The sequence below is a fragment of the Sesamum indicum genome, linkage group LG1, assembly GCF_026168435.1.
Source record: "Sesamum indicum cultivar Baizhima isolate 11 linkage group LG1, ASM2616843v1, whole genome shotgun sequence".
Lineage (NCBI taxonomy): Eukaryota > Viridiplantae > Streptophyta > Magnoliopsida > Lamiales > Pedaliaceae > Sesamum > Sesamum indicum.
In genome coordinates, this window is record NC_142657.1 from 3596835 (window position 1) to 3621774 (window position 24940).

The following is a 24940-nucleotide window of genomic DNA, read 5'->3' on the forward strand; positions in this document are numbered from 1 at the left end:
CAAATTATATGAAGTTTATGTGTAATTAGATTGAATTTTTAAAAACAACGGTGTAATTATTCTAAAAAAAAATTGCATCTCATTCTAATGTCACGATTATCATGTTGTCTCTTAACTTGATGTGTTTGAATAACAATTCCACAGTTTTATAGAATCATTCTCGTCTCAACAAATAGTAAACATCAAAATTAACTCATTAAGGATAAACAAAATTAAAGATACATAAGTTATATGCTAATGAAATAATACAATAATAATTAGATCGTGTACTTACTGCCAATAATAAATAAAATAATTACAAATATTTATAATAATGAATAATTAGAGTAAATTACAAATAGTTCTCAGATATTTTTTATACTTACAAATATGAAATTATGAGTTATGATTAATACTTTAGATATTTTAACATACGTTGTGACTTTAACATGGTAGATGAGTCGAAAGGGGAAGGAGGCATGTAATACGTCTTCGGAGCCAAAGTCACGGGTTGACGATGCTTGGTGGGATATGCCACAGGTGTCTCTGCTCATTGAATTAATGTATGAGCATTACAAGAAAGGACACCTTCTCTCATCAATATTTAGTGAGCAAATTTGGCGTGGGATCGGGATTGAATTGTCCCAACGTAATAAAACACAATACACAGTTGCGCAGCTTAAAGGTAAGGCTAACAGGCTTCGAATGCTTTGGCGTAAGTTTTACGATTTGGTATACAAACGGACTGGTTTTGGTTGGGACCCAACAACGTGCACCGTGACTGCCTCTGAGGATCGTTGGGCTGAATGGATCGCGGTAATTGTATTACATTTCTCCTGTTATTTGATACATATATTCATCATTTCTTGACATACGTCAATTAATTAAAGTGTGACTGATTATGCAGGTTAATCCGAGAGAGTCTGGCTTGAAAAAGAAGGGTCTTCCTCATTTCGATTTATGTACTGAGATGTTCTCATCTTCTCTGGCCACCGGTAGCAATGCCCGTTCCTCTGCCATGCCTCCTGTCTCCAACAATGACAATGATGAAGTTGATGTAAGCTATCCTGCAATGGATACTGGTAATCCACTCTCATCCGGGCCCGAGAAAATTCCAACAGCAACAAGAGGCGTGCAGTGAAAAGGGGGGCAAAGTGATCGGTTGAAGCAAATTGATAAAAGCATTGATGCCATAACCGCTTGCAGTGAAGCCAAAACTCGGAGGCTGGCAAATATTTCCAACGATAATATTGAAGACTGCATGGCTGCGCTGTCTAAAATGGAGGGACTACCGCGGGATTTATTCTTTGCAGCGCAAGATCAGTTGTGTTGAAGGTGAGGCGTCAAATGTTTCTTCTGATGTGTGATGAGGACAAGCGTGCTTGGGTTGAAACATTGAGAAAGTGAACAATTTTTTTTATTTTTATAGGGGCTGCATGAATTTTTTTATATACTTGCATGATGTTAGCTGTAGTTGTTTTTCTTTACATCATTTTAAATATTACATGTATGTTGTTCATGGTAATTCATCATTTTACTGACGTCATTAATTTTGTCAGCTGCAAGATTTAAAAAAAAATAGGTATAATTATTGAACTAAAATTAATATTAAATATATTTAGCTGGCTAAAAAAAATTTACAGTCACTTCTTTTCCAGCATTTTGTATTTATAAAAAATATTCATGTTCTTTATCCCTGCTCATACATCAGATTAGTTAGAAGCCTTTTACTCATCTACTTTTCGAAAATTGACTATAATTGAATAGAAGTGTTTGAATTTAATTTTTTTAAAAATAATTTTACATAAAAAAATGAAAACATATTATTACTATCCAATAAACTACAAATTAAAATTAGAGTAGAATGATTTTAAAATCTTTCCAATTAAAATTGTCCAAGTAATTTTTGAAAATATTATTACTAAAACAATCTAAAATAATGAAGTAGTAAGTCTTGACAATTTTGACCAGAAATCCTATATATAAATAAAAATATTTTTTACTCATTTTACACACCTCGTTTGCTTATAATTTAATGAGAATGACAATTTTACGTTACAATTATTATATTAAAAACAATTGAATTAATTATTCACTTTACTCACCTCATTTTCCTACAATAGATGTAATTGCAAAAATTTCACCAAACCCCCGTCCTTTCAAATTTTGTCACCAACCCACTTTGTTGTCATTTTGTCACTAACCCCCTTTCTTGTCAAATAATGGGGGTGGATACACAATTGACCAAGTATAAAAGAGTACTCTGGCTTGTGTCTAATGCATACTTGCATTAGATTACAAATATATCACCAAGCAATTTGAGCAGAAATAGATAGATGGATGAATCAAGCGGCAACAGTCGTCTAATAGTTCTTCTGATATGTCCTCGGATTAGGAAAACAACCTCAGGTTAATCCATGAATTGTTAAGCACTTCAATTTTGAAGACGAAACAACCACAATATAATTCAATTCTGCAAGGCTCTGATTGGCTGAGCAAGCTTCTGTCCGGGCACCCCGATCGAATCTACAATATGTTACGTATGAACAAAGAAACATTCCAGAATTTATGCCTGTTCCTAAAAGGGAAAGGTGTTTTAACAGACTCACAACGGACGCGTGTCTCTTCATGGAATCAGTCGCCATTTTCTTACAAACCGTTGGTTTAAGCGAGTGCCAGAGAAACGAGCTGCGAGCGGTTCCAACACTCTTTGGAGACCATCTCCAGGCACATGAAAAGGGTTTCGCGAGCTCTGAATCATCTTGCACCGGAACTAATTTGTCCTCCAAATTTCAATCATATTCATCCCAGAATCCTTAACAATACACACTTCTTTCCATATTTTAAGGTAATATATACTGCATTCATTTTTTCACTGAAATTATTTATTTTTCCCCAAAATTATTTATTTTTCACCAAAATTATTTTAAGGTAATATATACAGCATTTTCCTTCTGATAACATTTCAAATTATTTATTATTAGGATTGTGTTGGCGCAATTAACGGAACACTTATAGCAGTAAGTGTTCCGGTGTGTCCATGCAAAATGCATACCATTCACGTCACGGTGATATATCACAAAATGTTATGGCTGTTTGTGATTTTGACTTGATGTTCACGTATGTCATGGCTGGATAGGAGGGTAGCGCAAATGATGCCCGTGTCTTCATGGACTGCCTAAATAATGATCAGAATTTTCCTTGGCCACCAAATGGTATTACATTTACAGTAGTGCTTGTGGAACCGCTAATTTGACAGTCTTTATTGATGATAAACATATTTTGTTATTTCAGGTAAATATTACTTAGTGGATTCCACTTATCCCAATTTTCCTGGATTCTTGGCGCCGTACCGTCAAGATCGTTATCATATCAACTCCTTTAGAGGTAACAACCAGCAAGCCCATTCACCAGAAGAATTATTTAACCAGCGTCACTCACAGTTGCATAATGTCATTGAGCGGGCGTTTGGTGTGCTAAAGAACAGATTCCCAATTCTGAAAGGACCTATGCCGCCATACAACTTAGATCTTCAACGAGATCTTGTCATCGCATGCTGTGTGATCCACAACTTCATACGAAAATTTGGCATAGATGACCAATTTTTTTAACGTGGGGAACGAGGAGAGTTTGACAATCCTGACAATGAAGCAAACGATCAGTTTCGTCGTTTGCCTCAACAATCGCAAGAAGATATTGATACGCAAGCGGCATTCCGTGATGCAATGGCCGGCAATTTGTGGAATGATCAAGGGACTGGTAACGACAATATTGATTGAATTATTGTATTTGCGATCGCTTAAAATTGACCAAATTAAAGTAGTTTTATTAAGAAAATATATTTCTAGTATTTTGTGTGTTGGATTTACAGCTCAAATGTTTTATTATACTATCGATATCCCGATATCAAAATGAAAAAAATCGCTAAAATTAATTAAGGAATACAAATTCGATATTTTAGTTCGATATTTTTAATATGTATCGAAATTTTTTATTGAAATTGACCCAATTTTAATTATGATATTTAATTTAATATAGATCACTTTTTATATATAATTAATACGGTATAAAAATATAACGTATTGTTTGTATTAAAATATATTTAATCCAAAAATGAGTTGCATTATTATAAAACATTAATTTTATATAAATTTTAATAGACATCAAATCAAATGTCAAATGACTTTACTTGTGGAAGGAAGCAATGAGTTGTCCAAGAAATTTGCAGCAAATTGGTTAACTCATCACTTTTTATATATAATCAATACGGTGCAAAAATATGAAAAATAAGGCAAATGTTGTTTGTATTAAAATATATAAATGTAAAAATGATATTGATTATTACGAAAATTTTAATTTTATATAAATGCAAATAACTAATAAGACAAATGTTGTTTGTATTTAAATATAGGCAAAATTGCATTTTTGGTCCCGTTAGATAAGGCCATTATCACTTCTAGTCCCACGCTTTTTATGGTCGACAGTTATGGTCCCCTGGTTTCCAAAATTTAACACTGTTGATCCTATAATCACCTTTCTTTTGTAATTTGTATTTACCCTTCATGCTTAGGAATAGGCCCAACATGCTTCCGAAATAAATTAAAACCCCATAAATTCATACCTTGTTTTGACCGCTTTGTTTCCGGGTACTCCACGTCCTCGATTTTACGGACTTCTTCCAACCACACTACCGCAGCAGATGGTTCGCAGGAAAGTGGCTCCTTCAGTAACAAAACAGCACAGCCCTATTTCGTTTCCTACCTTAGGGCGTGAAAGGGATTCCAATACAGGGTCTTAATAGAATTTTGGATAACAAGTTGAACAAAAGCCTATCTTTTATTGAAGAAATATAGGAAATATTACATAGATATTATGCCTCCGATGGAGGAAACAACTATTTAGCCTCTCATGGTGTAGAGGACTTGACTTGTTGGGGAAACCCCCATAGACTGAAAATTTGAAATATTACAGAAAAATGACTCAGAATTCTAATGCTTTTGAAGAGTAGGAGAAGTTTTCTGATGATCCCCTTCTGCTTCCTTGCATCTTTTTTTATAGGCGTCCGCGGACTTCAAATACGGACTCCAAACTTGTTTTTATGATGACGTCATTGCGTTCGTCATCGCCTTGTGATTTCCAGCTGTCTGTCATAATGGTTTGTCGGTCACATGATCTCCAGTTGGCTGCTTGGCTGTCTATTGGCTTTTTCTGCCGACAGTCTTATCCTCTCGATTTTTTACATCGTTTAACTTTTACTTCTCTTGGTAAAAATTTTTCTCTTTCCTTTATCTTGGTCCGGTTCAGGTTTATTTTTCGTGACCCGAATCTTTGTCCCGAACAGGGGCTTTTCTTGTTTCTCGCAGCAAGGGCACAAATGGTTATGCCATTGCCCAACATGCAACATATTGCACGTCTTCATCCTTGTGGTTTCGGTTGCCGGCAGCTTATTTTCCCAGATTAACATCCTCTTCTTTTCGAATAGGCTTTCAGCAAAATCCGTGCTTTTTCCTGTCATAGAATTTAACAGGAATGATCCATTCACTTTGCTTGAGAAAATCTTGAATGGATACTTAACTTTGTCCATCTCTGTGAGACAGACCCATAGTCCCCAAGCTCTCCTGGTAGAGATACTATCTTCGCTAATGGCTGATACCAAGGGAGCCTCTCCTGAGGCAGCTTTGATTTTGTTGAAAGCTACCATATCTGGCCTCTGCAGCTTCATGAAATGGAATGCTGGATGAGACCCTTTTCCTGCAGTTTCTGGAGCTACTGAAACAAATTTTATCTCCAGAACATCGCCTCTTTTCAAGTGGGGGTTGTTTTGCCATGAATCAAAGACCGCCCCACTAATCCACTCCGGAAGTTTCGAGAGTTCCGGAAAACTCGGTGACATAGTATGAACTGAAGCAAGGGCTCCAAAATCATACCATTCTCTGACATCTTCTGGTTTAGACCCTTCTAACATCCAGACTCTGTTATATTTTCCAGTCGTTTCTATAATGGTCTTGCCTGGATTGACTCCTTTGCGGGAAATTAATTTTTCCCACATACGCTGATAATCCTGCCAAGCAGAAGAAGATATTACTTCATTAGTATTAGCCTTAGAGGTGCCTGTCATTGGCCTAAGGCTAATCTCTCCCTCTTTAACCCCTGAGGTGCTGGGTTGACTTGAATCAACAGGAGTTTGCACTTCCTGAGACTCAATTGTTGCCGTTTCACCAGAGTCTGGTGATGGCCTTGTGCAATCGGTACTTGAATCCGACGCTACAGGTGTAGAGCCTTGTACTCTAAAGGCATGTTTTGGGTCATGCTCCCTCAACTCGCGAGTCATCCCCGAAGGTGATGCCTTTCGAATTGGTTCTCGTAAGTCGTTCCATAGCGAAGTGGATGCTAATAAGGAACTCCTTATTGCGACCTGGACCGTGTCTAGATCAGCTCTTTGGATTTGTCCGGCAACCTGAGCATTAACTGCTAGCTGTCCGAACTTTCTGTCAAGCTCCTCGAGGTTTTCCCGGAGATGCCTGAGTCTCAGCATGATGGAGTTTGCTTCAGATGCCTCCATCTCTTGTTAGGAAATCTGCAAGAACATTCTCATGAGATTTTATAACGACAATATTATAACAATAATATTGGCATTCTGCTTGCCATCTGATAATACGAGCTTTCTCTATTTTTGATTCTAATTTATTTTTTAAGAAAGCTTTGACATTAGTATTATCAACTTTTAAAGTAAATTCTTTTGCAAGTAAAAATAAAGGCCATTTTTTGAAAGCCTTCCAAACCGCAAAGAATTCTTTCTCATTTATGTGCCAAACTTTGGCTTGTTGTTCTGAGAACAACCCTCCGGTATATCTACAGGGTTCTTCCCCTGTAGTTGTTTTCTTCATGAGCACTGCTGCCCATCTGTAATCATTGGCATCTGTGTAGACTACCAATTCGTCCCTGTCTTGCGGTATAGCAAGTTTTGGAAGGTTACTGCAAACTTGTTTCAGCTCACGAACCCTTTCGGTGTGGATTTCTTCCCATTTCCACTTTGAACTCTCCGTTTCTTTTAGAAGTGGTCGGAAATCCTTTCTGTATCTTGCAAGATCCTTAATGAAGATTCCTGCAAAATTAACGACTCCCAAGAAGCTTTGCAATTGCTTCTTATCTTTGAGTACATCTGGAAAATTGCGAATTTTTTCCACAATATGGTCCTGCAACTCAATTCCTGTTTCGTCAATAAGGATTCCTAAAAATTCAATCTTATTGACTGCAATAGTAGCTTTCTTTTCAGAAAGTACTAAACCTTCCCTATAGCATGCATCAGAAAATATTTCAAGATGTCTAATATGTTCTTTCATATTTTTAGATGCAATCAATATGTCGTCAATATAGACAAACATGAATTCGAAGTAATCTTTAAAAAGATTATCCATTTTTCTTTGAAATATCTGGGGTGCATTTGCTAAACCCATTGGAAGCACATTCCAGATATATTGTCCTTGTGGTGTGGAGAATGCAGTAAATTTCTTTGATTCGTTCTCCATTTTAATCTGATAGAAACCAGATTTGCAATCGAATTTAGAAAACACTTTTGCTCCTTTAATGCAATCAATTAAGTGTTCTCTACTAGGAATGTAATAACCATCAAACTCTAAAATTTTATTAATGCCTTGATAGTTAATTACCAACCTGGGTTTACCTCTCTTGATCTCACCATGGTTTCTTACCAAAAATCCAGGGCTACTATAGGTAGATATTCCAGGCTCGATGAGTCCAAGACTGATATGCTCTTTGATTATCATCTGCATATCCTTCTTATCTTTCATGTTCATCTGGATAGGTTTGTATCTAACATACTCGTATTTGCATTCTTCTTTGACCTTCAGAGTAGCTTCGATCTTGTTCCTATCCCACCAAGCCAGAGGATTTTCGCTGAAGTTCCTCTGGATAAGCCTCTTGACATTCTCAAGAGAAAGTCTGCTCTCTTCACTAATGTCGAGTGCTTTCATTCCCAATAGTGCTTCTTTAAGGTTCAGGATTTCCTCCTCGGATTCCTTATAGAAGCTATCGCTGTCTATGAGTCCCTGTTGCCTGAAAGACAAAAGGACCTTACCAAATTTTCTTTTATCCTGCATTTTTGGATGAGTTAATTTGGCATCAAAATCACCACGTTTGCTGCGAAAATTTATTGGCATTATCCTATTAAATGCCTTTTCTCTTCGCAACACCTGTATCTCACTACCACAGTTAGTAGTAAAGATCAACAGATTCTTTTGATTATCCTGCATATATCTTGCAAATGTTTGAATAAAATTGTTACCTAACAAGATATCGGCCCCTGTATCATGAAAGTAGATAGGAGGTGTTTTTACCCTGAACCAGGGTGATCCGAATGCTCCTCCAATCAGGATCTTGGCTTCTCGTATTCCCTTATTGAGTATCAGGATTTTTTGTGAAAAATCCCTTCCTGCAATGACGGGTAAGGTTTCCCTTGCTTCCCTAGGGAAAACTCCAGGTTTTGCAGTGCAAATACCTGATCCTGAATCAATATAAGCTGCAAAATACTCCGTCTTATATTGATCATACAATATACCAACAGATATGTATATAGAAAAGGGACTCGTCATTCAATCTTTATGGTGACACCATCAAGACTGAATTCCATTCCATTACCTTTTCTTCCCCATGGTTTATGATCTTCGAGGAAACTTAACCCCAAAGTCATATTCCCATTTTCTCTTCCTGCAACACCTGCAACTAAAATTTCATGACCCGCTATTTCTAGCATGCCCTCATATTTTCCAACAACAGGTTGCTGCAAATGATATAAGTCATCACAAGGAAAAAGGTTTTCTTTCTTAGTGATGTCGAATATAACTTGTATTTCTTTCCATCCTTCAGGGCATCTAAGTTTTACGTTATCAACCCTAATCTCTTGAGGAGTTAAAGCTTTTAGTAACTCTTTCTCCTTTCCTTTGTAGCCTATAATCCTATCTTCCGAAAAGGACATTCGACTATTAAACTCAGTCCTAGAGTTAAGTGTTCGATCTAAGACTGGGTGATCTTTTATAATAATATCAACACCACCTATTCTAGGTATTCTAATAGGGTCTGGTGTCATGACTTTGGCGAACTCCTTGAAAATTCTAGGAATCTCAATATACTCTTTCCTAAGAAATAAGTCTGAATGATGCGTATTGGAAAGTGCATATGCAATTCTATAAGTTATAGAATACGGTCTATTTCCTTCTCTCATTAGATCTTTTCTTTTAAAATCTTGATGAAGGGTTAAGACTCTACTAAAATCTTGGTCTGCTAGGTTGTATGCAATCCTAGGATGAATGTCAAACATCAGTTTTCCTGCATACAAGTTACCTATCATTGTTCCAAGACAACCATCTCTTAAGTTATTGATTCTTCTATCCATTATTGATAAATGTATTTCTGAATCAATTCCTTCCTTAAAAGTTGCTTTTATTACTACTTCAATAGTTCCTATGTGGATCCATTTCATAGTAATGGCTACTTCTTCTCTAAGCTTACTCAATTCTTCAAGAATTTCTTCTTTAGGAATTAACTGCATTTCCATCACATTACCAGTAAGTTCCATAGGTATAGCAAACTCACCTAAACTTACTTTGTAGATTATGTGATGCTTCCTTTGGTTTAGTCCTATCTGGTTCAGGACTTTCCCAATTCCTCCAATCCTAAATCCATCATATGGGCTGAGGTTGGAATCTTGCCGCATGATTCTTTCCATGGTTTTGTTTGACACCGTCATTCTGGAAAAGAATCCTGATAGGCTTTCGGATGTTTGAAGCCTATCTCCTTCGTTGTAGTTATTCTGACTCGGTTGAAGATCCATCTGAATCAGTCTCTATTTCCTCCTCATAGACGCTTTCGTCTGAAGGAAGATCTTCGAATTGGTAGATGGGTACCAAGTCACCATAGTAAACTGCATCTAGGATGTCATTCGTGGCTTCAAATTTTCTTAATTCACCACGTTTTTGCGGACAATCGGGAGATATATGTCCTTTTGCTCCGCAAGTCCAGCAATTGCAATCTTTAAAACTTTCATTGGCTCGGGTATGGGCTCGTCTGAAAGTTCTTCTTGTAGGGGTTCTTCCGGTGGATCTTGCATCTGTTCGTCTAGATCCTTGGGATGAAACCCTTGTTGGTCCCGTTCTTTGTCCAGATTTGTATGTTCTGGCTTTGGATTTGGACCACCATGATCTTCGTCGGGAAAAAGTTCTTCTGGAGCTCCTAGTGTAGGAGTCATTATTCTGCTTCTTCCTTTTCTTTGGCTCACTTGATTCTCCTATAATAGTTGGAAAATCATTGTTATCACAACAGAGAGGGGTTCGTTTGATTTTACCTCTTAGTCTTTTCATGTTCTTCTGGATGGATGCTTGATAACACCAATCCTTTAACTTGTCTTTAAGGAAAGACATTCTTCGTGCCACTGAATCTAGTTGTCCTTCAGGTACTTTGTATGATTGAATCAACATTTCCCTCCATGGACTGCATATTTTTGCGAAGAACATTGGAGCTGCCACTTCTGTTGCTACTCCACTTTGGAAGAAATACTTGCGGAACCAATAGATGTATTTATCTACTGCGCAAATACTTCTTAATTCGAGGCTGAAAAGAGCTTGTGCATATTCCCTAGCTTTTTCTGCCCTGCTTCCTTCGAAATATCCATCTCCGATGAAGTGTATCTTGATAAGCCTTCCTAGCCGGTCAGCTATCGCGCCTTTCGAATCTCCGGCAAGGATGCTTGCTTTGGTATCTTCTGGGGTATTATCCCATCCGATTTTTACAGATCCCTCCAAGCTCAACTCTACAAGTTTTATGAAATTTTCTTTATCGAGCTCCAGGGTAGTTGCTGCTATCTTGATTGCTGCAACCCATTCGTCTATCAATTTCTCGATATTTCGGAAATCGATAATATCCAGATTTAGTATAGCGCCGTATGGATGTAAGGGCTGGAGCATGGTCCTTGCCCAAGGTGTATTCTCTGGCACCCTTTTTGGATTTCTTCCTGGATTTTCCTTTAATCTGGTTCCCACAAATGTTGGTGTGGCATTAGTGTGGAAATCCGCACTCTCCCTCATCGGTTGATCCTGTGGAGGATCATTAGAACATATACTTCCTTCCAGCGGTGGTAGTGCTGGAGTGAGCTCATTTGTTTGGATATTGACTAAATCCACGATCCCGAGTTGGGAAAAGGATTCCGCCAGTTCTTGTAGATCTGAAAGATCTGCTCTTGTTACCTCCATTATTTTATAGATCTTATAGATGCAATGATCAGATCTTCTCTTGACTTTGGTTTTGGAATCTCCGTGGCCTTCCCTTTCTGGTGTAGAAGGGGTACTGTTCCGAGGGCGTCCCTGATTCGCTCCTGTCTGGATCTAGATGTTTCAGGGCTCTCTCTCTGATTTTTCTTTAGATCTGTAATTTCTATCCTCAGATCTGTAAGGCCCTTGTGTAGATCCGGAAGGATTTTAAGTATCTCGTCCAGCTTTTGGCTCAAAGATTCTATTTTCATAGGTATATGTAATAACCTATGTCCATAGTCTTGAACCGTCTTTTGTATCTCCCTCAGATCTTGGGAGATCTTTGATGTATCTGGCTCGAGTTCTTTCCAATCAGTCATAATTTTTTGAACTGAAATTATGAAGGAATTTACCCGTTCCGTTTCTCCTGGCTGGGATTCTACCATGGACTTCAGTGGAGTGTAGACGTCTCACTGCATTTCCTGGTAGTACTTGTCGAACTTCGAAATTTCTCAGCCATTCTTGTTTTTCTTCTGGCGTGAGAAGCTTCGGGTCAATCCTCTTGGGACCATGGTCACATTTGTCAAGAATTTCCCTGAGAAATTCTCTTCTTTGTATTTCCAGAGTCTGGAAATATTTTCTGTTTTCACAGTAACTCGAACTTTCGTTCGGTTCCATATTTTCTTGAAAAGTCTCCTCCATTAGTGGATAATATCAAAATGTAATATGATCATATATTTCTTCAATAAACCTAGGCTCTGATACCATTCTTGCAAGCTGGGTGTACTTTTACAGTTTCGAGATGAAATGGGACTAAATGTGTTAATTTCATAAAATTAATGGACTAAAACTGTTGGCCCCAAAAAGCAAGGGACCGAAAGTGAGATCTACCTTATCCTATGGGACTAAATCTGTCATTTCCCCTTAAATATATAAATGTAAAAATGATATTCATTATTACAAAAATTATAATTTTATATAAATTAAATACACATCAAATCAAATGTCAATTGCATGTGGAAGGAAGCAATGAGTTCTCCAAGAAATTTGCAGCAGAGTGGTTAACTCATTAATGAAGTATTTTGCATCAATTTTTATTAAATATACATCACTTTTTATATATAATCAATACGGTGCAAAAATATAAAAAATAAGGCAAATGTTGTTTGTATTAAAATATATAAATGTAAAAATGATATTGATTATTACAAAAATTTTAATTTTATATAAATGCAAATAACTAATAAGGCAAATGTTGTTTGTATTAAAATATATAAAAAATGATATTCATTATTACAAAAATTATAATTTTATATAAATTAAATACACATCAAATCAAATGTCAATTGCATGTGGAAGGAAGCAATGAATTGTCCAAGAAATTTACAGCAAAGTTGTTTTTCTAATGATGTATTTTGCATCAAATTTTACTAGTATGTCCCTATTTTTTAGTATAATTCCCATGCAACCTTCCAATTTATAACTTTGCCTATATAATCAATCCGTGCACCATTTCAATCTACCTTCTTCCAACATTATGGTTTGTGTGCTAACTTCTAGGAGTAATGTGTTGCTTGTTGCATTCTCTATTCGGTATATGTGCATTTTGCTTTAAATTTCCATCGGGAGTAGTTACAAAATTTTCTAAAGTTTGTCATATTGTAATTACATCCCTTTCAATTTTTTTAGTTTCACAGTTAATCACTCCTATGATTTAAATATCTAATAAAATATTGTTACAATTGTTGATTTGTTTTTTATTCAATTGATGCTTTTATTTTTCATCTTTATTTTGGGATTTATTTGTACCGATGAAAGTGGTCTATTCTTTCATGACTATTAAATTATTTTAATTTATTTTATAATTATTTAGTTTATTATTCATGATAATTAATTTACTCTTTATTTTTCTGTTCAAATTGATGAAATAATATTCAGAATTTAAAATAATATAAATAGAATTAAAATAAAATAATATAAAAAGGAGACAAATATTCAATCAATTAGGTCAACCCTCATAAGTAATTTCTGTCACATCAAAAGTACATATACCTATTTTCAACATTCTCACACTTATATACCTATATTTGGAAACAACTAAACCAAACATATTCTCAGTTTTCGCACAAAAACCAATAAAGCATTTCCACCCATTTCCAAAAGTTGGAAACCGAAAATGAAAATGAAAACACAATCAAACGGGCCTAATTTTTCATGTAAAATAAAAGTTATATAATTTAATTAATTGATTTAAGAAATATAAAATTCGACATTGTCGGTGGTGAAGAATATCCAATTTTAAGTTACTTACCAATTACTTGTTTTACAAATAAGAACCGGATTGAATTTAGGATCGGATCTAAAACGGATCAGGTCAAGATTTTCATTAGTTGGATTGGATCAGATCCAAATGAATAAATCTCGAATCTGAACAGTTGATAGTGATAAACAAACCCGTCCCTGTCAACTTCTCTCAGCGGCATCTGGATAGTCCATTTTCTCGATGAACAACTGGGCTGACCCAAATTTCCTCTTATTTGTAGAGTGCTGGACCGGGTTGAAGTATCATCAAATTCACTATTGAGTTCTGACATTTTGTACTTGGATTTTAGCAATTTTTTGAGTATATCATATGAAAAGAGATTCGCTTTCTTTGGGTTATGTTACCCATAAACCTCAAAAGTGGACTGCATTCAGGTTTATCTGATTCCGTCGAAAAATCAATATATATGAAATTCCTCCTAGATAGAAAAGTGGAAATATAAAATTAAAAAAATAAAAAAATATTTTATTTTTATTTACTATATCATCTATACACATAATTTTATTATTAAAAAAGACTCTTTTATATATTGGAAAAAATTCAGAAACCCCCTGTGATAATAGGAATGTTCAAAAAACCCCCTATAAAAATTAAGGTATCAAATACCCCCCTGTGATGTAAAATAATTTCAAAAAAACTCCCTATAAAAATTAAGGTATCAAATACCCCCCTGTGATGTAAAATAATTTCAAAAAAACCCATCTGTATAAAATTTGGGCCACACGCACTTTGACTGCGATTTTGCTATGAAAGTACATTTTCTTTGACATTTTTGCCCTTCTCTCACATTTAATATATATAATACTATATATTTTAATAATAAAATATTATTTTTTATAATGATTATTTAATTAAAATATTATATATTTTTATTAATAATAAAATATTATTTTATATAATAATTATTTAATTATTTATATAATAAAATGTTAGTTTAATTAAATTATATAAAAAAAGGCAACGACCACGTCTTCACCACCACCGCTGCTGAAAAGGAGGGGGGGAGGAGGGAAGGGGGGGTTGGAGGCAAGAGGGGTTCGAGGAGGGGGAACAGGGTGAGGAAGAAGATGGGGATGGGGGAGGCGGGAGTGGGGGGTTATAATTATAATTTTGAACTTTTTTTATAAATTATAATTACATATATTATAAATATATATTTTAATAGTTATAAATTTTATATATTATAAATTAAAATAATTATATATTAATAGGCCCAGTTTGACCAGTTGACTAAAAGGGGTATTTTAGTCATTGTTTCTAAAAAAATAAGCTCAAATTGATCAGAGGCAGTGTGATTATTTATTCGTAACATAAGAGTAATTTTTGATATTTTGATATATCACAGGGGTCAAAAAGGATTTAACAATTTTAGCATTGAAAGAATATTCCATTTTTTTGTTTCTATTTGATGCGTATTCTTTATTAATAAGTTCTCATGTTTAACTTTTTAATGTTTTATAATTAAAAAAATATAACATTAACTTATTCATTGTCTAATAAAAATAATAACATAATCATTAGTTGATAAAAATATAAAAATAAATTTTACCTTTGTAATTTATTCTGTCCCTACAAAAATATGTGGAAGTATTTAACATTTTATTTCTTTTTTTATCGCATCAAACAATTTAGAAAAAAAAATACAATTCTTTTTCCTTTCCTTCACGTTTTACACTTTTACTTACCCTTTTCTTTTCACTTGGCATTTCTTATGACATAACCAAACGAGTATATATATTTTATGGATATCCCATCAAATTAGATCAAATTATACATGTTTTCTCCTATCATTTACAAAATTACGACTACACCCATTGAAAAATTGATTGAGTAAACTTTAATTTTAAATAAAGGTATAGTTGTAATTACAATTTAACCTTGGGGGTGTCATTGTAATTTTGTAAAAAATAGGAGATATTTATATATTTTAACTTAATTTCAGAGGTGTCGATGTAATTTACCCTGAAATATAATTGATATGAAACAATTGATTTTGCATATCTAATTACAAGAAATAATTGTGGTGTTTGTGGATTCATAGTTGATTATACAGACGTAAACGTAATCTGTATATATATAATAAAATGTCTTTCCAAATAAAAAAATGTTTTTGATCAAATTGGTTCAACTTAGATCAAATAATTTATTTTAGTGTTTTGAATATTTTAACTACTATGAGAAAAAATCATTGCTTATGAAATCTCATTTATTTTAAATTAAAAACTCAATTTGTATTTATATTCAAAATCATCTACACAATATTTTATCTTCAGAATTAATATTCATCCATACCAAAATTCTATGTTCAAGATTGCGATACTAATGGAAACTTTATTATCAACCAAATTCACATTTGAGAGTAATCATATATTATTCATTTAGAAATATTTCTTTTCTTGTCACTATTATTTATTCTAAAATTTAATCATATACTTTTTAATTTTTAAAACTTATATTACTCAAAGTTTTCAAGTTTAATATAATAAAATAGTTGTTTTAATATTAAAGATCTTTCATTCACATATTTTATTCTCTGTTTTTTTTTTTTTTTTTTTAGGTTTGAATTCATCCACTATTTGAGGGTAAATATCAAACTTCATTCAGTTTTTTTGTTAATATTAACAAATTCAATAAATTTTAATTTCGGAAGGATATATTTATTAAATGGAAGCAAATTCAAGCGACTAGATATAATTTTTCAAACCACAGGAGATTTATGTATAATTACACTAAATCTTTAGGAAGGGGAGCGTAATTATCACTTTCACTAATAATCTCAGTCGTTTTCTTATATTTACTTTATAAAATTTTAATATTTATTTTTCTTCCGGTGTTAGATTTTCATATTCGTAAGGTGCTTGATTTTGTTTTTTTACGAGGAAGAAATTTTGTTTAGTATTAATGGCTAAATATTTATTTTCTCACTCAATTTGTATGATTCCATTTAATAATATTTAGGTCCTTTTCATCTTTTTATGCACAAATTTTGTTATATATTTTAAGTTCATCCATTTACTTTTTATTTAATAGTTTAGTTTTATTGTTAATTTCAAATTGCATTTTTTTGGTCTATTAATAATGTTTATGAGATGGTCAGAATTATCAGATTCTAATTATATTTAATTAGTTTTTCCAATTATTTATACAAAATCTATGATCATATCTTTATATTTACATGTAAATAGTATTTTCATGTGTGTGTAATTCGAGAAAAAGTCAACACATGATTGCTTTAATTTTATTTACCATTTTTGTATATTTTGTTGAAAGTTTTGTAGAGATGTAATCAATTAATAACAAATACAGGAGTTAATTCAATTTCTTAATATATTTGAAGTATTTTTTTCGTCTTTCATTTTGTGGTTTTACTTAAATGCTTATAAGATGCGAGCCGAGCATTCCGATCGAAGGTAGCACCCGAGGAATGCAGTAAGGCTCGTACTGATCAATGAGCTAGCGGCTGAAGACCCGACTGCAAGCCTGTCTGTAAGCTAAGACAAAACCCGAGTTGCCTATTCTGACTCCGAGGAAGAATAGAATAACAGCTCTACCTATCCAATTCAACAAGCTAGCTTCCATGAGGAACTACACAGCACTTTCTTTTGGTTTGGCTTTTGTGCTAATTTATTTATTTGTTTTTCTGCTCAAACGATATGATAATAAGGCCATTCTGTTCAATTAATATGCGTATACATATATATATAGAGAGAAAAATACAAGCAACCTTTTTGTGATATCGCAGAATGAGCAAATTACCCTCTTATTAAAAAATAAATAGTGATTTACCTCCATGTATTTTTTAAAATACAATAATTTACCCCCCTATGATTTTTAAAATGAAGCAATTTACCTCCCTGTATAAGGAGGTAAATTGCTTCATTTTAAAAAGTACAGGGGGGTAAATTGCTATTTTTTTTATAATTGAATAATGTATTCATTTTTAGTATCACATGGGGTAAATTGCTATTCACCCATATATATATATATATATTTATCATTAGGAATTAATAAAATTAATATTCATAATTCGTCTAATTTTTCTCACCACCAACTTTTTTTAAGCATTTCCTGAACATGTTAACTTGAAAAAGGTTCGCGTACTTTTCAATTCCATTCGTAAAACATAAAAATAAATCTTATTTGGTTTAGAATTAAAGTTTCACTTGCATTCTTAAATTGGTGAATTATTTTATACAAACTTTTTGCATTCACTTTATATAATTTTCCATCTTGATATTTCAACTTTTTCAAGATCGATATAATTTTTTGTGATTGTTATGTTTGATAGGGTGCTAATAATCAAAATTTGTGAGAGTAGGAATAAATATTAAAATTTATGAGTAGATTATTTATTTTTATTAAAAGTGAATGAACATGACAAGAAGATTATGTTATAAAACTATAGACATTTAATAAATTTAATATAAAGTGAAAGAGGAACGACTTTAGGATTGGGAAATGAATATGATAAAATTAAATTTATTTAATAAAAAATAACTTGATTATTTTACAATATCGTACTAGGAAAAAAAAATTACTATTGGCTATAATATTAATAGTTGTGGCTAAAAATCGTGGTGAATAACTATTATTAATCACATTTAAATTAAATTGAAACAAAAAACTAGCTTTTTCACCATAAAAAAATTATTTGCCACGATTAAGAGCTATCATAAAAATATTTTGCATGACTTTTAGTCGTAGCAAAATGTTTTAGCCACCTCGTAAAAACCACAGTCAACAAACTATTGTGTGAGTGTAATCAATAATTATTTGCTATAACTATTCATCATTAATTATGACTATTAGTTATAATTAAATATTATTATATTTCTTGTAGTGTCGATTATAATCAATGGCATGATCCCAAATACTAGAAATTTTTTTATTATGCATATTATTGATATTAAAATATTTTGTTTGTTTCGTTTCAAAGTCATATTATATGTATGGATTTAATGCAATTTTAGTCATGTAGCTAATAGGGGTTTAGCAATTTGGTCCTCTAACTTTTTGCTATGGCAATTTGGTTCCTTTAAGTTCTAAGTATTCGTTGTTTTAGTCTTTTAGTCAAATTAATGTCTATTTTGCCCTTCTATAGAAAAAGTCCTTATAGTCCATACACGTGCTCTTAGTTTGGCCCAACATACTTCAGAAATAAATTAAACCTTCATAATTCATACCTTGTTTTGACCGCCTTGTTCATGGGTATGCCAAGTTATTGATTTTATGGACTTCCTCCAACCACACTACTGCAGCAGATGATTCGCATGCATTTGGCTCGTTCAGCAACAAACAACACAGCTTAATCCGTTTCCTACTTTAGGGCATAAATAGATATTCAAGAACAGAGACTTAATAGAATTTTTGGTGAATAGGTTGAACAAAAGCCTTTACTTTATTGAAAAATATATGAAATATTACATAGATATTTTGTTCCTCTATTGAAAGAGATAACTATTTAGCCTCTCAGAAAGAGGACTATACTTGCTGGGGAAATCCCCATAAACAGAAAATTTAAAGCATAAGAATATGAAAGACTCAAAATATTGAAGAGTTGGAGAAGTTTTCTGATGATCCCATCTGCTTCATTACTTTCTTATTTATAACTATCCGTGAACTTCAAACTTATTTTTAAGATGCCGTCATTGCATTCATCATATCCTTTTTTCTTCTGATGACGTCATTGCGTTCGTCATATTTTTTGTCTTTTCCTTCTTTCCAGTTGTTGGTGATAATGCCTTGTCGGCCATGTACTTGCTAACTAGTATCCACTTTTGGGTTACTTGAATCTTTGTCTCGAATAGGGGCTTCTCTTATTTTTCATAGCAAGGACATATGTGGTTATGGCATTGTCCTACATGCATGATATTGCTTGCTTAATTCTTGTGGCTCCATTGCAGGCAGTTTATTTTCCTTATCAGCATCCTCTTCTTGTCGAGTAAGCTTTTTGCGAACTCAATGCTTTGTCTCGTCATGGAATTTAATAGGAACAATCAATTTATCTTGTTTCAGAAATTTATAAATGGATATTTCACTTTATCCATCTGAATAAGACAAACCATAGTCTTCAGGCTCTTTTGGTAGAAATATCATCTTTGCTGATGGATGATACTAGAGGAACTTCTCCTTTGACAGCTTTGATTTTGTTAAAAGCCACCATATCTGGGCTCTGTGGTTTGATGAAATGAAATGCTGGATAAGGCCCTTTTCCTGTGGGTTCTGGAGTTGCTAAAATGAATTTTAACTCTAGAATATCTCCTCGTTTCAAGTGTGCATTACTTTGCCATGAATCCTAAACTGCCCCAGTAATCCACTCCGGAAGTTTTGAAATTTTCGAAAAATTGGGTGAGATGGTATAAACTGAAGTAAGTGCCCTGAAACCATACCACTCTTTGACATCTTCGAGTTTAGACCTTTCGAGTATCCAAACTCGGAATTTTCTGGATGTCTCGATAATAGTCCTGCCTGGGTTTACGCCTTGATGGGAAATCAATTTTTCCCACATACGCTGATGGGCCTACTAAGAAGAAGTTGAAAGTATCAAATTGTTCTGTATTAACCTTAGAGGTTCCTATCATGGGCCTAAAACTATCTCTCCCTTTTTAACCCCAAAGGTGTTGGGTTGACTTCAATCATCAAGAGTTTGCACGTCCTGTGACTCATTAGAGTATGGCGATGGCCTTGTACAAGCAGTACTTGAATATGCTCTTACAGGAGTAGAATCCTGTACTCTAAGTGAGGTTTATAGCCCTGCTCTCTTAACTCGCAGGTCATCACCGAGGGCGATGCTTTCTGAATTGGTTCCACGAGATTGTGTCATAACGATTAAGAAACCATCATGGTATTCCTAATTGCGATTTGGACATCGTCAAGATCTCCTTGTTGGATTGGCCAGTTATTTGGGCTTTCACTGTTAGCTGCACAAACATTTTGTCAAGCTCCTCAAGATTTTTTCTACAATGTCTGAGCCTTATGATGACGGAGTTTGCTTCAAATGCTTCTATCTCTTGTTAGAAAATCTGGAAGAACATTCTCATGAGATTTTATAACAACAATATTATAATAAGTGCTTTCTCAATTTTTTATTCTAATTTATTTTATAAGAAAGCTTTAACATTTATATTATCAACTTTTAATGTAAATTCTTTAGCAAGTAAGTAACGGTCATTTCTTGAATGCCTTCCACACTGTAAAGAATTCCTTCTCGTTAATATGTCATACTATTGTTCTGTGAACAATCTTTCTGTATATCTACAAGGTTCTTCCCATATAGCAGTCTTTTTCATGAGCACTGCTTTCCATCTATAATCATTGGCGATTGTGTAGCTATCATATCCTCGTCCTGTGGGACAACAAGCTTGTAGCCATCTATAGTCACCTCTCTTCTTTTTTTCGCTTTCTTCTTCATATACACAACACACAACACACACAATTGTAAATTGCAATTCGTCTTTTGGCGGAAGGAAATAGAGATACGAAAATTTTATTTTAATTTATATGAACTTATACAATTATATTATTTAATTAGTTCATTTATTAAATATTGATTATATTGAGCGATTTACTATTTAACTAGAATATTTTACAAGTTTAGCTATTTAAAATAATGTTGAGTTGAATATCAAATCGGATATAAAAATGATATCATTGGTTAATTAGATTATTAAATTTGTTAGATTTAAATATTACTATAGCTAATTTATACAATTCCATCGAAATTATTAATTAAATACGCAATTCTACGTATTGTTGTTTAATTAAATTATATAGTAGCGAGGGATTGACAAGAAATTCACAAAAATATTCCAAAAATTATATTTAAAAAAGTATTATGTTATTAAAGAAAAAAATGATATTTTTAATTATAATCTAAGGGATGTTATTAAAAATGATAGTTATAAATATATATGGGGTTTGGTTAAATGAATACCTACGAATTAAATGATAAATTATAAGTATTTTTATGAAGCCTAGCGTATCTAGTTATTAAGGAGAACTAGAATGAAGATTATATTTTGATAGAAATAAAATATTAAAGAATTATTAGAAATTATGCGAATAATATTTAGTATTCTATTTGAAAATTATGATATTCTCGATATATTAATTGTATGCATTATAACTCATTATAGGGTATGGGGGTAAAGTAAGCAAACTGAACCATTATCTATTGAGTAGATAAAAGCGTTGTAAGGTCGAGGGAATTAAATAATTAGTATTATCTGTATATGTTCCCTTTATTGGTAGTATTACTTTTATATAAATTTGTGATTCATGCTGATGTTAATTTATCTGAAAATATATGAGTGGTGGATGATTTAATTTGATTGACGATCTGGTGTACGTGAAATGATAAACTACATTGAAATATTATTTTTGTTGTATGATGTGTTGTGGGCGTCTGAAAATGAGAATATATCGATATATGATTTTACGTTACTAGTTGCTTACAAGAATGGTGAAATGTGGAAATGGGGGAGTGGTGAAAATTAAATATAATTGTGATGTGAATACCCCTTGATGTTGTTGAAAAGCTTGTAAGGCGAAATGAAATGAAAAGAGCTATGATGTGATGTTAAAAGAGCTGTGATGCGAATTGAAAGAGTTGTGATGAGAAATGAGATTGATGCGAGTTGTGATGCGAAATGAGATTGATGAACCGCCTGTCAAGGGGATTCACTTGAACTTATATAACGGTGAGATTGAATTGATGGGAAAAACACGATATTACCTTCTGGTAAGCAAACTAGAAAAAATAAAGGAGTTTTGATTATTTTATTACGAGTTAGCTATGTGGTGTAATAAAGCTAATTATGTTGGAATTAAATCGACTATATTCTATGCACGTTGCCTACTTATCTTGTTTGAACTATATTTGATATACATATGTAGATAGGGTTGGTTATTTACTTACTAAGTTGAAGGCTCATTCCTCTGCTGATATTATTTTTTAAGGAATAGATCTTGAGGTGTTTGATTGTCGAAGGCTAGGTTCAAAAGCTATATTCAGTCAAGTCGGGCAAGTACGCAGTTCTCTTCTCATTATCAGTTAAAAATACAAATCACATTTTGGTTGTATAAAGAGGACTTAAAAGTGTGGGAATTACTTGTGATGGATTACCTTGTGGTGTTTGATATGTATATATATATATATAATATTGTGGGTTGATTATGCATGTTATAACGTTGAGATTACGTGTGCATATTGATTATATCCATATTTACATAAATAGATACATGGATTACTTTAAGTATGATATCTAGAGAACATATAGCAGTAGTAGTGATAGAGGGTGCTACATGTTAGTTATCACCACGTTTTCAGTGAAAATTTATGGGAGAAGGGGCTTCCTCAGCTACCAGGAAACACTGTTCAGAATGCCAATGGATGTCTACCTCAGCTAAGGTTTGTGCGATCTTCACTTGAAAGCAACTGAATGATTATCCTATTAAATCCCTTTTCTCTTTGCAAAACTTGATCTCACTGCCACATTTAGTGGTAAATATCAACAGATTTTTGTGGTTATACTATACATAGTTTGCAAAGGTTTGAAAAACATTATTTCCTAGCAAAATATCTGCACCTGTATCATGAAAGTAGATAGGAGGTGTTTTATCTTATACCAAGGTATTCCAAATGCTCCTCTAATCATGGTTTTTGCTTCTCATATTCTCTTATTCACTATTAGGATTTTATGCGAAAAATCCCTTCTTGCAATAATGGGTAAGGTTTCTATAGCTTCTTTAGGGAAAACTCCAAGTTTTGTTATATAAATTCCTGATCTTGGATCAATATAAGCTACCAAATATTCTATCTTATATTGATCATATAACATACCAGCAAATATATATATAAAAAGGGGACTAGTCATTCAATTTGTATAGTAATACCATCCATACTAAATTGCTTGTCTTTATCTTTTCTTCCCCATGGTTTATGATCTTTGAGTAAACTTAACCCCAAGGTCATACTTCCATTTCTCACCCTGGAACACCTGCAACTAGAATATCGTAGCCTGCTATCTTCGACATGCCTTCATATCTACCAATAACAGGTTATTGCAAATGATATAACTAATCACAAGGAAAAAAGTTTTCATTTTTAGTAATATCAAATATAACTTCTATTTCTTTCCAACCTTCAGGGTTTCTAAGTTTTACTATATCTATCCTGATCACTTGAGGCGTTAAAGCTTTTATTGACTCCTGCTCTTCTCCTTTGTAGCCTTTAATTCTATTTTCCAAAAAGGACATCCTGCTACTAAACTTAGTTTTAGATTTAAGTCTTCGATCTAAAACTGGGTGATCATTTATAACGATATCAAACACCACCTATCCTAGGTATCTTAATTAGATTTGATGTCATTACCTTAGCAAATTCTTTGAAAATTCTAGGAATCTTTTTATACACTTTCCTAAGAAATAGATCAAAATGATGTGTATTGGAAAGGGCATACATTGTTCTATAAGTTACAGAATATGGTCTATTTTCTTCTTTCATAAGATCTTTTCACTTAAAATCCTGATAAAGGGTCAAAACACGACTAGAATTTTGGTCAGTTAGGTTGTATGCAATCTTAGGGTGTATATCAAATATTAGTTTTCCTGCATACAAATTACCTATCATTGTTAAAAGACATCCATCTTTTAAGTTATTAATTCTTCTATCCATTATTAATAAAGGTATTTCCGAATCAATTCATTCTTTGAAAGGTGTTTTTATTACTATTTCAATAGTTTCTATGTGGATCCATTTGATAGTAAGAAACACTTTTTCTCTAAGCATATTTAATTCTTCAAGAATTTTTCTTTAGGAATAAGTTGCATTTTCATCATATTACCAGTAAGTTCTATAGAAATAGCAAGCTCACCCGAACTTACTTTGTAGATTATGTGATGCTTTCTTTGGTTCAGCTTTATTGGATTGAGACTCTACTGATTCCTTCAATCTAAATTCATCGTATGGGCTATGATTAGAATCTTGACTCATGATTCTTTCCATAATTTTTTTGGACACCATCATCCTTGAAAAGAATCCCGATATGCTTTCAGAGGTTTGAAGCCTATCTTATTTGTTGTAATTATTTTGACTCGGTTGAAAATCCACAAGAATCAATTTTTATTTCTTCCTCATAGACGTTTTCATCTAAAGGAAGGTCCTCAAATTGGTATATAGACACCAAATAACCATAGTAAATTGTATCTAGGATGTCATCCGTGGCTTCAAATTTTTGTAATTCACCAAGTTTCTACGAGTAGTTTGGAGATATATGTCATTTTGCTCCCATGTCCAGAAGTTACAGTCTTTGAAACTTTCTCTGGCTCTCGTCTGAAAGTTCTCTTTGTAAGAATTCTTCCTGTGGATCTTGTATCT

The 24940-nt window shown here is 33.2% G+C and overlaps 1 protein-coding gene across 1 annotated transcript in view; it reads left to right on the top strand.

Moving 5' to 3' along the window:
• The first annotated feature begins 435 nt into the window (after positions 1 to 435).
• LOC105156501 (L10-interacting MYB domain-containing protein-like) overlaps positions 436 to 24940 on the top strand; it is a 28758-nt gene continuing 4253 nt past the window's right edge. The window contains exons 1-2 of the mRNA XM_020693181.2: positions 436 to 795; positions 887 to 1061. Of these exons, the coding sequence (XP_020548840.2) occupies positions 436 to 795; positions 887 to 1061 (535 nt within the window). The remainder of the gene's footprint in view (positions 796 to 886; positions 1062 to 24940) is intronic.